This window comes from Macrobrachium rosenbergii, chromosome 2 (assembly GCF_040412425.1).
Source record: "Macrobrachium rosenbergii isolate ZJJX-2024 chromosome 2, ASM4041242v1, whole genome shotgun sequence".
Classification (NCBI taxonomy): domain Eukaryota; kingdom Metazoa; phylum Arthropoda; class Malacostraca; order Decapoda; family Palaemonidae; genus Macrobrachium; species Macrobrachium rosenbergii.
The window spans coordinates 63,381,133-63,397,503 of record NC_089742.1 but is presented as its reverse complement, the minus strand read 5'-3'; the positions used below and the strand labels follow the sequence as shown (position 1 = coordinate 63,397,503).

General features: G+C 36.8%; 1 protein-coding gene across 12 annotated transcripts in view; it reads left to right on the top strand.

The window, feature by feature from the left end:
* PKD (serine/threonine-protein kinase D3) overlaps nt 1-16,371 on the top strand; it is a 273,053-nt gene that overhangs the window by 116,251 nt on the left and 140,431 nt on the right. For 9 of the 12 annotated variants that reach the window (XM_067119831.1, XM_067119879.1, XM_067119809.1 and 6 more), the window contains exons 4-5: nt 3,640-3,771; nt 5,628-5,815. In XM_067119831.1, coding sequence (XP_066975932.1) covers nt 3,640-3,771; nt 5,628-5,815 — 320 coding nt within the window. The remainder of the gene's footprint in view (nt 1-3,639; nt 3,772-5,627; nt 5,816-16,371) is intronic. The other 3 variants (XM_067119860.1, XM_067119853.1, XM_067119844.1) reach the window with 1 other exon arrangement.

Below are 16,371 nucleotides of genomic sequence, written 5' to 3'. Positions count from 1 at the left end.
TTACAGCTAACATTTTTCATCAGTCTCTTTTTACTCTTTAATTAATTGTGGTAAGTAGAAGTTAAGGATATTGTTTTTCCTCAGTTTTGCTCTTATTTGTGTCAAGTAGAACTTGTGATAGCAGTCACCAGTCTCCTTTTATGACAGACCTGTGTATACCTTCCTTCCATCTGTGCTAATGTTCATTCACGCTTTGGGCTCACCATTCACTGTGGATACAGCTTGCCTGAATCGTCCATTCATTCTTTTGGTCAATACTTCGGCTCTTCATGATGGTTAATAGAGTTTTTGGACCTCATGTTATGATCCAGTTGCGACCATTTGTGCCCCATCCAGTTTGCTATTTGCTGTCCTCTGCCGCCTCAGATCATCTGTATTGGAGTGCATGGCTTCCTAATCGGTGTCTTTCTCTAGCCTTCTCACAGCCCTGGCCATCCTCTCATTGGTACCATCTCAGATCAGAGTCTTAGTACCTTGGTGCTGCTCTGGAAGCTGCCCTCATTGGTTCTTTGGAAATTCTACATTTTCTCATTATGGCAGGGGCATTGTACCTTGCTGCCTTGTATTTCTTAACTTTCATTTTGCAAGAATCTGGGGATTGTCTTCCTTCAGGGCTCCAATCAAGAAGTCACTGATAAGGCCTGCCATCCATTCTGCCCTCTCCAGATAGCTGTCTTCCAGGGTTTTGGAGAAAAAGAGGCTCATTGGTTCTGGAGGTCTTGTTTTTGGATATCCATAATCTTTTCTTGATGATTGTTCACATAAATAATCTTGCTTGTGATCCCTATGACCACTCCCATAAGGAGATGATTCCTTAGCAGCATTGCACCCTTACTGTGGCGTTGTCATTCAGGTTTTGTTAGAGTCATGGAGTTCTGTTGGCTCTTCAGCCAACAGAACTTCAGCTTTTGTCAAGTCAGTGTGCCTTCAACTGTTATTTCTCTGTTTTCTCTGTTTGGGAACCATGGTATATATATATGTGGACTTTGGTCCAGTAGGGGTTCTATTTTTTGTTTCAGTCAATCTGAAGGACATATTCTTACTTGTACCCATTCATCAGCTTTCCAAGAAATGCCTTTGCTGTCTTGCTGGGTTCACTTCATCTGCTTGACCCTGGCCTTGGTTTGTGTACACCCCTTGGATCCTCATCAGTATTCTTTCTGTGTTACCTTCAAGTTCCATTGGATTTGTGTTGAATTCTGGGCTTGCAGTTTGTAAGTCAAATCCATTGCCATTATCCCCATCAGCTTTATAAGTGTGCCTTGGATGAAGTGCTGGCTCAGACTTCAAAGTTTTTGGGTCCCTGTGGATGAACCTGATCAGCTTGGACCTTGGTGGGTATTACTCTCTCAGGGCATATTTGTGAGGACTGCTGTCAGGATGAGAAGCTACCTGGGAATCCTGGGTTCACCAGGTCGAGGCCATAGCGAGTAGGCTGGTACAATACTTCGTGTTCCTTAACCCCCAGGTGATCATCTTGGCCTTCTTTGAGTAGTGACTGCCTTGTTAAGAAGTTGTGGTCAACAGCACTTATCTCGTCTCTTTCCTGCAAAGCCTTGAAGGTTCAGATTCAGATTTGCTCATAGGTGTTAGGTGCAAGGACTTTATCTTTCATGTCTTGGTTTATTTGGGGTCTCACTTTATGAGACTGAACCCTTTGCGGTGCTCCAAATTTTCCAGTCGGGATGGTTGTTTTTTCTTGATATCTGCAACATGGTTTCAGATTCAAACTCCTTTAATGGATCTATTGCAGCAGCATTGAGTGATGCGCTTCCTCTGTTCAAGTTGTCTTGGCAACTTGAACAGTGGTTATCATCATTCAGGTATGGTCAGGCCAGATTGGCCACATTTGAAGCTGCTGGAGGGACCAAGCAAAATAGTTTGCAGGAGGTTAGGAGTTCCTTATGGATGCCATGGGTTTCTTCATTTTAAAGATTTCTCCTCTTGAAGTCTTACTTCTGGTAGTTTCATCCTCACTGTCAGTCACAGCTTCTGTACATTTGTGGTTATCTAACTTACCTTCAGCGAGTGAAGTTTTTTGGGAATTACTGCAGTCACTGTTGCCCCTCTCTGCCATGACTTCATGGACAGTAGGGAGGACCCATTGCTTTGCACTACAATGGGATTCTTGTCCCCTCAACTACTGTCCTTGTCTACTGTGTACCAGGGAAAGTGGGGTATCATCTTTGATTGTTGTATTAGAAGGGCTCTCTGTTCAGTTGAGCTGCTTTTTGGTGTACTACCTCATGTACCTGTATCCAGACAAGCTTTTCTCTGTCTCCATGGTAAAGGCTATCTCTTTCCCTTGAGCTAGGCTTTCAGACTGAAGAACATAGATCTCTCTGATTTTGTCAAGCTGTCAGTGCCCATGAGGAGCTTTGAGCAGTCTTGCTTTCTTTTTGGGCCTTTGGCCTCGTGATTGGGAAGTAACTTACTCTTTCTTTAGCCACTCAGGCACTGGATGAGCCCTTGAGGGAAGTGTCAGACTGAAATTTCACACTGAGGACTGCCTTCTCTCTACTTTTAGCCTTGGTAAACCATATTGATGAGTAACACTGCCTTTCTTCTCATCCACTGCTTGGATTATGGCAAGACCCCAGAACCAAGCAGTTCCTGATGAGAAATGCGAGAGCTTTTGATTTCCTCTCTCCAGTCCTGATGGTCTGAATGAGAGGCTTCTATGCCCGGTGTGAAATGCAAGCTGCTGCCAAATTAGGGCCCAACCTCTAAGGTCAGAGTATGTGTGCCTATTTGCTAGCAGTGGCAATTATAAGGTGGTCAGGAGCACCTTCTCTTTCTGGCTTCATGCCGTAATCAAACAAGCGTACAATGCTGCTTGTGAAGTAGACAGTTGTACAGTTTGGGCAAAAGCTTACAAAGTCAGGGGGATGGAACCAACCCTGGCATTTTGGAGTTACCTTTTGGTAGCACAGGTAATAAGTGTAGGTGTGTGAAGCATCAAACCACCTCTGTCTTATTCTACCTGAGAGACATAACCCACCAAATTAGCTGCCTCCTGCATAGGGTCACACTTGGTTCTCTGAGGATTTCCTTTTCGATTGAGACAGACACATCTCGCTTAAGCTAAAGTACTACTGCTATGTCTTACCTATATCGGACTGTCAAACTGAATAGGTTACAAGTCATTCCTCCCTAGCTCATTATGATGGGGAATGTGGTATATCCACATTGAGAGGCAACCTCTAACCTAAGAATGGTTTATGTTTCCACATAAGGTAATTTATATTTTTCCTAGGTATACAAACCAAAGCCACTTATAATCCCACCACAACCACCCATCCAGGTCAACCTTATGAGAGTTAATGATAAAGTCAGAATCATGTAGGAGGAAAGTTTGCATTACTGAATATTTTAAATAAGGCAAAAGTTATATCTTTATTTTTATGGTAGAATCTTAATACAATACAACTTATAAAGTGACATCATTCTGTGATACTGATTCACCTTTTGAGGGTTCTTATGAATTGGGGCAACAAGGGTTGCAATATAATTACAGTATAGTACCATTTTTGTTATTTTAAACTCAATGTAAATGGATTTTTGTCTTGTATATTGTTATTTATTATAAAAGCCTGTACTATATTTGCTGTTAGCTTAATAATCTTTTCTGTTTTTCAGCTCACAATCCAGTTGATGAGGTTCAGATCCGACCTCATATGCTGTATGTTCACTCATATAAGACACCAACATTTTGTGACTTTTGTGGGGAGATGCTTTGGGGTTTGGTCAGACAAGGACTTAAGTGTGAAGGTAGGACTCCTTAAATGATTAAAGAACAAAGAATAGTTTCAGCAATACTGTACTATTAGAATATATTTACTAAATTAAGCATTTTAAATATGTGAGTATTTGTATACCAAAAAGAGAAGAACTTGGTGCACAAATTGGGAATATTCCTTGGTTTTTTCTCATTGCAAGATCTTTCAAGTTTTAGTAATTGAAGCTGTTTAACTCATTGAAGCTGATTTACAATTAATAGCTTTGTATGAAAATGTGTTTGAATTGTAAAAATGCATTAGTTATATCTATCCTGACATTATTTTCTTTTCAGTTTTGCTGTCATTATAACATACATTTTTTTATTATTTAAGCCAAATACTAGCATGTGTAATTTTGCTAATCTTGAAGTGTGGCAAAACTATTGGATACCAGAAATCTTATAATTTCATAGTATTTTTTAATTGTATCTCGCTCTGTTTTAACACCAGACATGTCAAATTTTCTGTGGATGTATTAAACTTTAATATGTAGAAAAATGTTGATGAAACATTCAGTTCTGTTTTGATTTTCAGCAGTTATGTGAATAAATGCATAGTTATTGTGGTTTGATTGTCAGTTTGACTGCCTTATGCCAGCTTGTTAGCTTGTATGACAAGAAACTTAATAGCTGGAAGAGCTCCTTTTAGTTTTCTTTGTATTTGGTTTCTAATTGTTAGGTTATATTGACCTTCAGTCATTGTAGGCTTTTGCCCCTTAACCTCTTCTTTACCAACAATTTGTTTTGGGGGTACAGGGAGTACCACTATTCAAGATGATTGCATAGTACTGGGTACATGAAGGTGGTACGTGCGTACTACCAACCTTCCTCAATTCATCTCTAGACCTCTTAAGATTTTGTAAATTCGGTTTGAAGGGTTTGGAGCAAACCAACAGTATTGGCACTGCCAGGGGTATGATGAAGCAAAACAAACACTATTGCTGGCTATAGATTCAGACATTTGGATATATACTATGTATACATACATGCACATACATGTATACATTCTGTATAGTCTCTCTCTCTCTCTCTCTCTCTCTCTCTCTCAAATAGATGATATCTGGGTGGGGGCTAGTGCCATCAGTGCACCTCATGCAGTGCACTGCAGGCATTACTTGAGGTTCTTTGCAGCGTGCCTTCAGCTCCTAGCTGCAACCCCTTTCGTTCCTTTTACTGTACCTCCTTTCATATTCTCTCTTCCATCTTACTTTCCACCCTCTTTTAACAATTGATTCATAGTGCAACTGCGAGGTTTTCCTCCTGTTACACCTTTCATACCTTCTTACAGTCAATTTCTGTTTCAGCGCTGAATGACCTCACAGGTCCCAGTGCTTGGCCTTTGGCCTAATTTCTATATTCACTAAATCAATCAATCAAATAGATGATAAAAAAATTTAGTATAGTGTTTGGAAAACAAGTGTAATCTCTCTGAAATAGATGGAAAAGTGTTACATGGCAATACTCACTGTATTCATGTGTGACTAGTGGAAGGGAATGTCATTTTGCATTGTGCTTCTGGGCAATATAGATGGAGTACCTAGTAAGCTCTGGATACAATTGGGTCCAGCCCCTTGGGGATGTGGGTAAAAAACAGAAATAAATGTGTATATGTACAGTATATATATAATATATATACACCAAGAAATTTGGTTCAGTTGCAAACACAGTGTTTACATTTTGGTAAGCTTCTCTGTAAAGATGAGGTTAAGAAGTAGGGTCAATTATAAAATTGTATTTATAATTGTTATTCAGTGTGTAATGTCATTCAGTCAGAATTTATTAAGTGTTTTTCTTAGAAATGTTTCATAGTACAAGTAGTTTTCCTAATATAAATAATAATTTGTTGCAGGTTGTGGTCTAAATTTTCATAAACGCTGTGCCTATAAGATTCCGAACAACTGTAGTTATGCCAGACGCCGGCGCACTTCCATACAGGCCATGCCTCGTTCCCCCTCTGACTCCCTCAACTCACTCATTAACCAGTCTTCTCTTGAGGGGGATGGTCCGGTGGTAAGGGACATGGCATCTCTTGCTGTCGTACGTATCTGTCTCCGTTTGTTGTTGCTGTAACTAATATTAGGTGCATGTGGGAGGTGCAGGTAGAAGACGGCTAACTTTGAATTGCAAGGAGGTGGGTAAGGTATTAGATTTGAATTTACAGTATAAGTATGTATATACATTAGTATGTCTAGAACTTCAGTCTCTTAGCAGATATTAGTCTGACTAGATCACTCATTTCCTTAGTAAATTTTTGTAGGGATGGCTCAAAGTTTTATACATGATTTTTGTGATGCATTTTTGCAAACTTACAATTTATTGGGAATTATTTTTGGGTCCGATATAAGTAGTAACAGATGCCATAAAAATATCTTAAGGACTTGAGATTTAAAATTGAGCAGTATATTGCCTGAAACAGAACATGAAATTAAAAGAATATTGAATAATTATGTTTTAACACAAGTACCGGTAAATGTCTTTAAGATTTAGCAATATACAGCTGATGTTAATCAAATATTCATGAATTTGGCAAGTACTGAGGGGACCATGCCCAATTTTTATTTTTATGTAGGATGATGATAAGCAAAGGCAATACGCCAGGATTTGAGATTGTTCATTAGATATTTAAATTTTTCATTCTGTTTGTGGGATAAAGCTAAAGTGTTGTAAGTCCAATTTTTTAAGCTGTTACCACGGTCATCTCAACGCCAATTTTCCCCATTTATTAGTACAATTTATGTTCAGTGGCTCGGTTTTTCCTATCATATTCTCCAAGCCCGTTATGAGCATTCGTTCAGCATACAGTGCTGTTTTTAAACTCTGAAGCAAACAGTTGAAATACAGATGTTGCCCTTGAAATGTATAACAATGTGATGGGTAGTGTAAAAGAAGCAAAAACTTTTGATATGTGCTTAAGGCCTGTACAATTCACTGTGGCAGGATCATGGGTATGGACAAAGAAAATGGAGATTTTGAAAAGTAGGAACTACAGTATTAAGAATTTGGGGTTAGATTATGGTTGAAAGATTATATTACAAATGAGGAAGTGACAGGGAGCTCTGGTGTCCAATGGCTGGAAAACATATGGATCTCAAAGATTGAGATGTTTTGAACTTGTGATGAGAAGGGATGAGAAATAGTTAGTTAGGCGAGCAATAGACATGGAGGTAGCAGGGTAAACACATACAGGAAACCCCAGGAAATAATGGAAAAAGCAGATAGATGAAGACCTAGATCTGAGGGAAGTTCAGGCAGAAAGAGCCTAGGAGAGTGGAAGGTAGAGAAAACTCGCTTCATAAAATTGTTTATGATGATGATGAGGCTTTAGGAAAGATTTGCAGTGTGATGCTAGTCTAAAGGATTATACATTCTCTTTTTTAGTCTTCAGCCAAGTTGTGAGCTGAACTGCTTCAAGTTTTAATTCTATTGTTTTGTAATTTAATGGCTGACGATATAATTAGAAGTCCTTTAATGATTTCAGTGTTTTCATTATTTTGTCATCATTGGCTAAGTACCTGGTACATTATCATTATTAATGTTTACTGTTTAGAGAAATATTGTAGGTGCTAACTAAACACTGTATTGGGTAGATAGATTTATTAAACCAGCAAAAAAAGTTAGGATTATACTGTTTTTATTAGAGGAAAATGTTCTTGCCATATGTTGAGGGTTGTCTTTAGTGTCAGGAAGACCAGGAAATGCAAATTTTGACAGTTTCACCTGTCAGCAAAGAAATAGGAAACATTATAAAGGCAATAAGGACACTAGATGGTTGAACTGAGAAGAAAGAAGCGAGGTTGACATATCCATTTCGTAAGTCTAGAGAAAACTGCACCACATTGTGCATAGTACGTTGCTGTATAATACATGTAATTATCAACCAGGTGTTTGGCTTTGTTATTTGCATTATGAAACACTATCAAATCTAGTGGAAGGTAGAACTTCATGATGTAACTGCATTTTATTTTCCATCCCAGACCCATTAATCTTATATTGTCTTATATTTACATGGATGAGGAAATAACCCAGTACCACCAACTCAAACTGTTCAAGACTGGGGCTGTCTGCTGACGGAGTTTCAAGCTATCTCAGAAATGTCTGAAAATATTTAAAGACTATAGAAACTGTTGTTCGGAATACCATTAAATGGTGGAAAATGTACTTTTATGAGGGTTATATAGCCTTAATTGGAACCCCAATTTTTTAGTAATCTGATAAATTTTTCAGTTACAGTTCACTTTGACACCATGACTTGGTGGTCCTGCTTAGTCTTCTCAATAATTCAAGGCTGTGTGCATGCACGGTCAAGGTGTAGAGTGTTTCCTGGGTGGTTGGTTGTTTAGATTTGACCAATGACTAGATTTGGGTTAAACTTGGACAACCAACTATAGTTATTTTTCTTCATTAACCAATAGCATAGTTTTCATTTGCGAGCCACTAAAGTCCAACACTATCCATTGTGCTTTATTAGATTTTGTCAATTTTTAGCAAAAACCATACCGTCCAGTCTGCAAAGGGCCTTTGCTACCCAAGCCTACTTATACTGCTTTCTGTATTCCTCACTTTTAACCCTTTAACGCTTGAAGCCCTATTTACAAAAACGCGTCCCGTATGCTGGCGGCGTTCGGTGAGTAAGCGCCAAAGCGGAAAAAAGTTTTTTCAAAAATCACAGCACGCTTTAGTTTTAAGATTAAGAGTTCATTTTTGGCTCATTTTTGTCATCGCCTGAAGTTTAGTATGCAACCATCAGAAATGAAAAAAATATCATTATCATATATAAATATTGGAATATATGACAGCGAAAAAAAACTCTTATATAATTGTATACAAATCACGCTGTAAGCAAAACGGTTAAAGCTAATGACTTAATTTTTTAGTTGTATTGTACACTAAATTGCGATGATTTTGGTATATAACAAATTTTAAAACGATCAAAGCAACACAGAGAAAATATTATCAAAAATGATGCATGAATAAAAAAAAATTTTTCAAAATTCACCATAAATCAAAATATTGTGCTAGAGACTTCCCGTTTGTTGAAAAATGAAGCTAATTGATTGAATATTACTAGACTGTAAGTGTTTTAGCTTACAATTGCAGTTTTCGACCATTTCGGGTCGAGTTAAAGTTGACCGAAAGTCGAATTTTTTCTATTTATCGTGATTTATATGAAAATATTTCAAAACTGATAAAGCTACAACCATGAGTTATTTTTGTTGTATTGTAAATGAAATTGCGCGCATTTTCATATATAAAACTTTTTGTAACGACTAATATAAAACGGTGCAAATATTACGACAACGAGACAAAAGAATTTCTGAGATGTTCGGCCGAAGTTACCGCACAGACGTATGGAAAATGTTCTTTTAAAAAATTCACCATAAATCGAAATTTTGTGCTAGAGACTTCCAATTTATTGCAAAATGAAGGTAAACGATTGAATATTACTAGAATGTAAGAGTTTTAGCTTACAATTGCGTTTTTTTACCATTTCGGTCAAGTTAAAGTTGACTGAAGGTTGAAATTTTGGCAGTTATCGTGATTTATGTGAAAATATTTCAAAACTGATAAAAGCTACAACCATGAGCTAATTTCTGTTGTATTCTACATGAAATTGCACACATTTTCATATATAAAAGTTTATGTAACGACTAATGTAAACGATGCAAACATTACGACAACATGACGAAAAGAATTTCTGAGATGTTAGGCGAGTTACCATGGCGCAGACGTAAGGAAAAAATTTTTTTTTTTTTTTTTTTCAGAAATTCACCATAAATCGAAATAATGTGCTAGAGACTTCCAGTTTGTTGCAAAATGAAGGTACATGATTGAATATTACTAGAATATAAGAGTTTTAGCTTATAATTGCGTTTTTTACCATTTCGGTCGGTCGTTAAAGTTGACCGAAGGTTGAAATTTTGGCAGTTATCGTGATTTATATGAAAATATTTCAAAACTGATAAAAGCTACAACCATGAGTTGTTTTCTGTTGCATTCTACATGAAATTGCGCACATTTCCATATATAAAACTTTATGTAACGACTAATATAAAACAGTGCAAACATTACGACAATGTGACGAAGAATTTCTGGCGTGGACGTAAGGAAAAAGTTTTTCAAAAATTTACCATAAATCGAAATATTGTGCTAGAGACTTCCAATTTGTTGCAAAATGAAGGTAAATGATTGAATATTACTAGAATGTAAGAGTTTTTGCTTACAATTGCGTTTTACCATTTCGGTCGAGTCAAAGTTGACCGAAGGTTGAAATTTTGGCAGTTATCGTGATTTATATGAAAATATTTCAAAACTGATAAAAGCTACAACCATGAGTTATTTTCTGTTGTATTGTACATGAAATTGCGCACATTTTCATATATAAAACTTTATGTAACGGCTAATATAGAACAGTGCAAAATTACGACAAAATGACGAAAGAATTTATGAAATTTTCGGACGAGTTACACCGTGCGTAAGAAAAAAGTTTTTTTCAAAAATTCACCATAAATCGAAATATTGTGCTAGAGACTTCCAATTTGTTGCAAAATGAAGGTACATGATTGAATATTACTCGAATGTAAGAGTTTTAGCTTACAATTGCGTTTTTCGACCATTTCGGTCGAGTCAAAGTTGACCGAAGGTTGAAATTTTTTGTAGTCGACGTTTGCTACGTCCACTCAGCATTCAACAGACAATTTTAGTCGACGTTTGCTACGTCCAACAGGCGTTTAAGGGTTAATATGAGTTGAGTCAACTTAGCTACTTTACCCAAAAATGTGATGTAGAATTTTTCCTCTGTGTCATTAGTATTTCCTTTAATATATTTATTTTTTCATCCTTTTGTTTATGAGTTTTGTGTTTTTACACATTTGTCCCCTTTTGTGTTTAGATGGAAGCTTGCTTTCATTGCCTTCCCACTATGGGATTTCTGTGAGCACAGTATTTATTGTAATTCACTTTATCCAGGTGTTGGTTTTCTTGCATTTTCCTTTTCATCGAGTTCTTCGTTTTAACTTGTCTTTTAATTTTTTATAATATCTCACAACTATTGCTATTATGTTTTGTCACTTGCAATGCTCTAAAATTGAAATACGGTTTTTGTATTTTGCAGTTTTCATGATTATGGGTCTCTGTTTACATTAATCTGTTACCTTTGGTTCTGTAATTAGACCATTGAAGTCCATGAGGAGATAGATAAGGCAGTGAATGTCTTGACCTTGTTAGATCTGGAAGATATGTATTTTCACATTCCCACTCACCTGTCCTTGAGTTTTTCATCTTGTCTGGGAAGGTTTACCAGTTCCACATCCTTTTGCTTTGGCCTGTCAGCAGCTTCACTAACTTTTACAAGAACACTAGCATAAGTTATTTCTTGGGCACAAAGTTAAAATCTGTCTTTGCTGCTACCCTCACAATTGATTCATCATGGCCTTATTGAAGCAGGAGTTAATTTGTCACTTGTCCATCCTCCTCAGTCAAGCCATTCCAGAGTACTGCAGGTAGATTAGAAAAGTCTTACCAGACCCATTCTGCTGTAGCAGCTTGCTGGTTTTATGCTACTCAACACTCAAATGGAACTTTTCATACTTCTGAAAATAGGATATCAGACCAAGTGTCTGGCTGCTCCCACTGGACAGTTTCAATAACATTTGTGGCCGAGAGCCAAGTCTTGGTAGGTGGTGAACGTTCACTTCGCATCACCAAGGAAACTGGTTTCCAACAGCCACTTCCATTCATAGATTGGGTGTTACAAGTCCTTCAGTGGTTGTGGTAAGATCACCGTTTGTGACCCCCACTAGCTCTTTCAGACCTAGAAGTTCTGATTTTTTCAGGCATGGTGACCCAGGGTTGGTCTTAGAAAGAAAAGTACCTCTGTATCCACTTGTTATAGTCAAGAATTCCAAGAACTTGGCCTCCAATCAGGAGTCACATTATCAATTGTCCTTTCTCTGTCCATGTCACGCAAGTCTGATGACCATTCCACAGTAGCAACTTAACTGCTCATGGTTAGCAATAATCAGAATTTGTTCATCCTTCAGAAAATAATACAAAGTATGTGGATACCTGCGACAGTTTTGACTACATTCAAAGCCAATAGCCAGGTCTTAGATGTTAATCAGTCACCTGGTGTTGCTTAGGAAGCTGGTGCTTAACAGCCACGTAGGGATTCAGTCCCTCCAGTTTCATTTGGCAAACGCAGAAAGCAATAAGTACTTTCTGAATGCAGTAGATGATAGGTTGTAGGACCTTAAATGGTGGTGTCGAGAGGACTAGTCGTGGATGCTGTTTCTTTGGTCCCCTCAAACCTAGTACAGTAGTTCTGATGTTTTGAGGTGCATCGACTTAGGGTTTGAGTGCCCATCATCTTCATTTTCAAGAAAAAGGTGTTTGGTTTCAGGAAGGAAAAAGTACCTTCATACCAACTTCTCTTAGATGAAGCCAGTTTTCCTCAGCTTCCAAGAATGTGTACCATCCTTGGAAGGATGGATTGTTGGGGTCATGTCCAACATAATTGCCAATGTTTAAGTTGAGGAACCATGTAACTGTCATTTGGCAATAGAACACTTCATTCGGAGCTGAGAAGTATGACCTAACACTACTTGTTCTTTTGGGTGTTGAAACATGGGTGCCAACACCCAAAGCAGGAAGTTCTAGGCTTTTCTGTCAATGTTTGCAGGGCATTCTGTCAACTTTTGGTCTTGTCAACCTATTGCAGCATAGCTAAGCAACTAGTTGCCAGTCTGTTGCTTGCCTCAGCCAGATCTGTTAGCTTGAAGGACAGACAATACTGTAGTCATGGAACTATCTGGACAGCCATGCCATTTCTTTCTTTTGTCTTATCAGGCAGGCCCTATTCAACTTGCAGACCTTCAGTGCTCTGCTCTGGTCAGAGAAACATTTTTTTAAGTTTAATTAACAATGAATTCCTTTTCAGGAGTCCTTTACATATGAGCGTCATTACACTTTTTTTTAACGATAAATCTTAGAATTTCAGAGCACATGCTCATACAGTGAAATAAATAAGTATAGTACAATCACTTGAGAAACATGTAAGGAACTGATTTTATATTTTTGATTAACCCTTAAGGGACAAGTTAATTATATATCGTGCAAACCCCCAGACCGGGCAAACCTTAAAGTTGGCCAATTTAAGAAAAAAACATCATTGGAAAGCAGAAGATATGCAAATGCACATGTTATAAAAAAATTAAAAAAATTTTCCCTACCTTCCAAGTGACTATACACAACCCTGTGTGGGGCCTCTTTACAAAACACACATAAATTTGACCAAGTTATACTTGTTTTTTCTAATACGTAATTTATTTTATTTTATTTTGTAAAATTATAATTACAGCTCACACAGTATCACAACAGATAAGAACTAAAATCACTAACAGATTCTGAGTATATTTATTGTAAAATATTTACGTAAATTTACTGTATAAATTCAATTTTGTATTGCAAGTACGTTGTATCATGTAACTATATTGTACACTAGTAAGAACTTTTAACCTGAGAAAAAATAAGGGCATGTACTTTACTTGCAAAAGCAAAAGCGCAAACAGTCATATTGATAACAGAGTACTTGTTCTTGTAGAGCCAGATAATAGATACTGAATGAATAACTGAAGTGCACAAACAGTGGGGCATGATGTATCTTTTACCCTGGAAACAAAGGACCCGCACTCACAAGTTCATAGAGGAAAGTGTTGGTCATGTGTGTTCATTTGCCGTCGAAACTTTTAGTGTACAGTACTTACGATGTTATTCCACTAGATACAAGAGGTCATATGCTTGGATGCATTGTCTTCTGACAATTAGCATACTTACCAAATTACTTTGGTAAGTACAAAATATTTGTATTTTTTCAGTCTTCAGTGCATCTGTTAAATACAGTAATGGAATCTGCTAATTTGAGGTCTGTTAAGGTGAGGTGCCACTGTAATTGAAATTCCTTCTGGCAACATTAAGTGAATACAAGATGTTATTCTGACATGTCCAAATTCATTTACTAGAGTTGAGGGTGGAGTAATGCATACTCTCTCCTATTTGGCCTTTAGACATGATTTGTAGCTTCTACTGTACTTCAAGGAGGAATTTGGCGATGCTGTTCTACCTTAAAAAAATTTTGAGACCCACAATTCTCAGATATTTGGATAATTTCTTGTCCAGTTGCGATAGCCAATTATATGTTACTGGTGAACAGGGAACTATTGCTGTCTCCTTCATCCATAGCATTATGATTTTTACTCTGTCTTCACTCTGGCACTCTTGTATGTTTTAGCTATCTGGGGCCTCTGCTTTTGTTTGTCAGTTGCTGAGAGTGCTCAACTTAATTCTCTTGCAAGTTATTTACCAGTATGACATTGCTTTGCATGGCCATTGCCTTCGTGAGGGGCCTCCCCAGGGATTGACTTCTGATCCTTTTTGCACTATTTTTGCGTTTACTACAGTGCACTTCATATTTTCTCCATCAGCATCTCTGAAATTGCTATTCGGGCAAGATTTCATTAATGGGTTTGTGATAAAAATATTTTTTCATTCTAACCCATCAGTCAGAGGGGAAGTACCTGGCACCTTCCCCACTCTTAAGACTTGGATTTTTCAGTATGCAAAAACTGAAGAGTAAACGGTGCATGATGTTTAGGTTTGGTCATGCATAGTCTCAGTCTTGAATGGTACTAGATGGTGTGACTGTATTCCCATGTCCATGGTTATATAAGGGAATATAATAATGGATATGTTTTATTTCTCAGCATAACTTCTACCTAATGATCTCTCTGTAGCAAAGAGTGATAACAGCCTTTCATAAAAACTATCAGGAAATTATTTTTGTATTCACTCTTGGCTAACTTAAAAATTCTGGAAACAATTGTGTTGTGGTGTCAAGTAGTAAATGTACTGATAATGTTACTGACAACTTACTTTTCCTTTCTTTCAATGATAATGCATGGCTTTAGATCTCTTTGGGGCAGGGGTAAAAAAAGTTTCATCTCTAAAAGGTCTGCTTAATGTTGAGAAAGGTAGATTTTTATTAAAACATCCGGTGGAATTAATATGAGGTAGGTTTTTGGCCCTTCTTTTTTAAATTGCTTCTATTATGAAGATTTTAGCAATCTGGATCCTGTTTGTGTCATTTTGTTGCCTGTTATTTGTTTTTATGTGTGATTTCTCTTGATAATAATGAAAGGTATTAGAGTAATGTATTCTTGTTTTTTAAATTACAGATTAAAACTTGTGTCTGCTTGGTGTCATATTCAGTGTAGGTTTTCTCTAAATCAAGTTTCTGATAAACATGAATTGTATAAGTGGGTTTTTCTCATCAGTGTTTGTTGCTAACCTTCCATAACTTCAGAATCAAGTGACAGGCTATCACTGCTGTGTGTGACATTTTGCACTTTTTATCTAATGTTTTCTAACTTTTAAAGAAATAGACTGCATTATTGAGGTTTTATGTAAGGGTGCCTTGCTGTTGTCCTACGTTTTGAATTGCTTCATTATTTATGTACACTCAACTTGTTCCCCTTTTCTTACAAAGATACTTGGGCAAGTTACCAGGATACTTGTTAACTTTTAAATTGAGTGGTATATTCTAAGGTGCTTGACAATGTTTTTGTAATACTGATACAATATATATGTATGTGTATTCTTCAAGTGGCCTTTTACAATCTTCTTGTGAAGTATTGCATTTGAAAAATCAGCAGACTCAAATGTAACTTTCTTAAAAGGTAATAATTTGAAGCATCCCTGAAGAAATTCAATAGTAGTTTTATTAGATTAGACTAAGGTTTTGTTCATTCATTAGTGTTTTATTAAGGATTAGAATCTACATTAGGTGTCTTTGTTGTATGTTGAAACATTATTGGCAGTTGTTATTTAGATAATCTTAATAATGGTTTTCTCATCTACATAGGCCTTGATTTTTGGAATAGTACTGTGAGTTATAATTATTTGGTTACTGTGTAGCCATTGTATATGCTCTAAAATTTTTCTTTGCACATGTGCAGCATATAGTGGTACTTTGTACTTAAAATTGTAGTTTTTTTTTTTTTAAGTAAATAGCAGTTTGCTGAAAGCAGTGGCACATCACATTACTGCATTTGATACTGTTGTAGTGAGGCAGCTAGCCATAATTTTTATTTTATATACTGTAAATGTATATTTGTTTTCATACCATGTTTATATATTAGACAGTAACTGTTATTGCCATACCACCCAGAAGTCACAGGTAATGGTATAAATGAAAGTATACTTTTCTTACACTCCAAAAATAAGAAGAATTACATATAGCCAAAGAAACTGTAAGGAGTTAATAGTTGGTGTTTATTATATGAACATAAGGATTTTTCCTTCAAATTAAAAATAAGTTGATGGGTTGTTTTCTCTGAATTGAATTGTAGTTTTTTACAATCACACTTACAGTCACAAAGCATCTTGATAGTACACTTTTTGCTATAGTCCACCATTTGCACAACTTCTACTTCTTACCTTTAAGTCCCTTTAACTTGACCCTTTCTCGATGTTTTTATTACTCTTGAGCATTGAAATGGGTTGGCTCACTAGCTCTTCCAGAGCTCACAAAAAGATGTAAA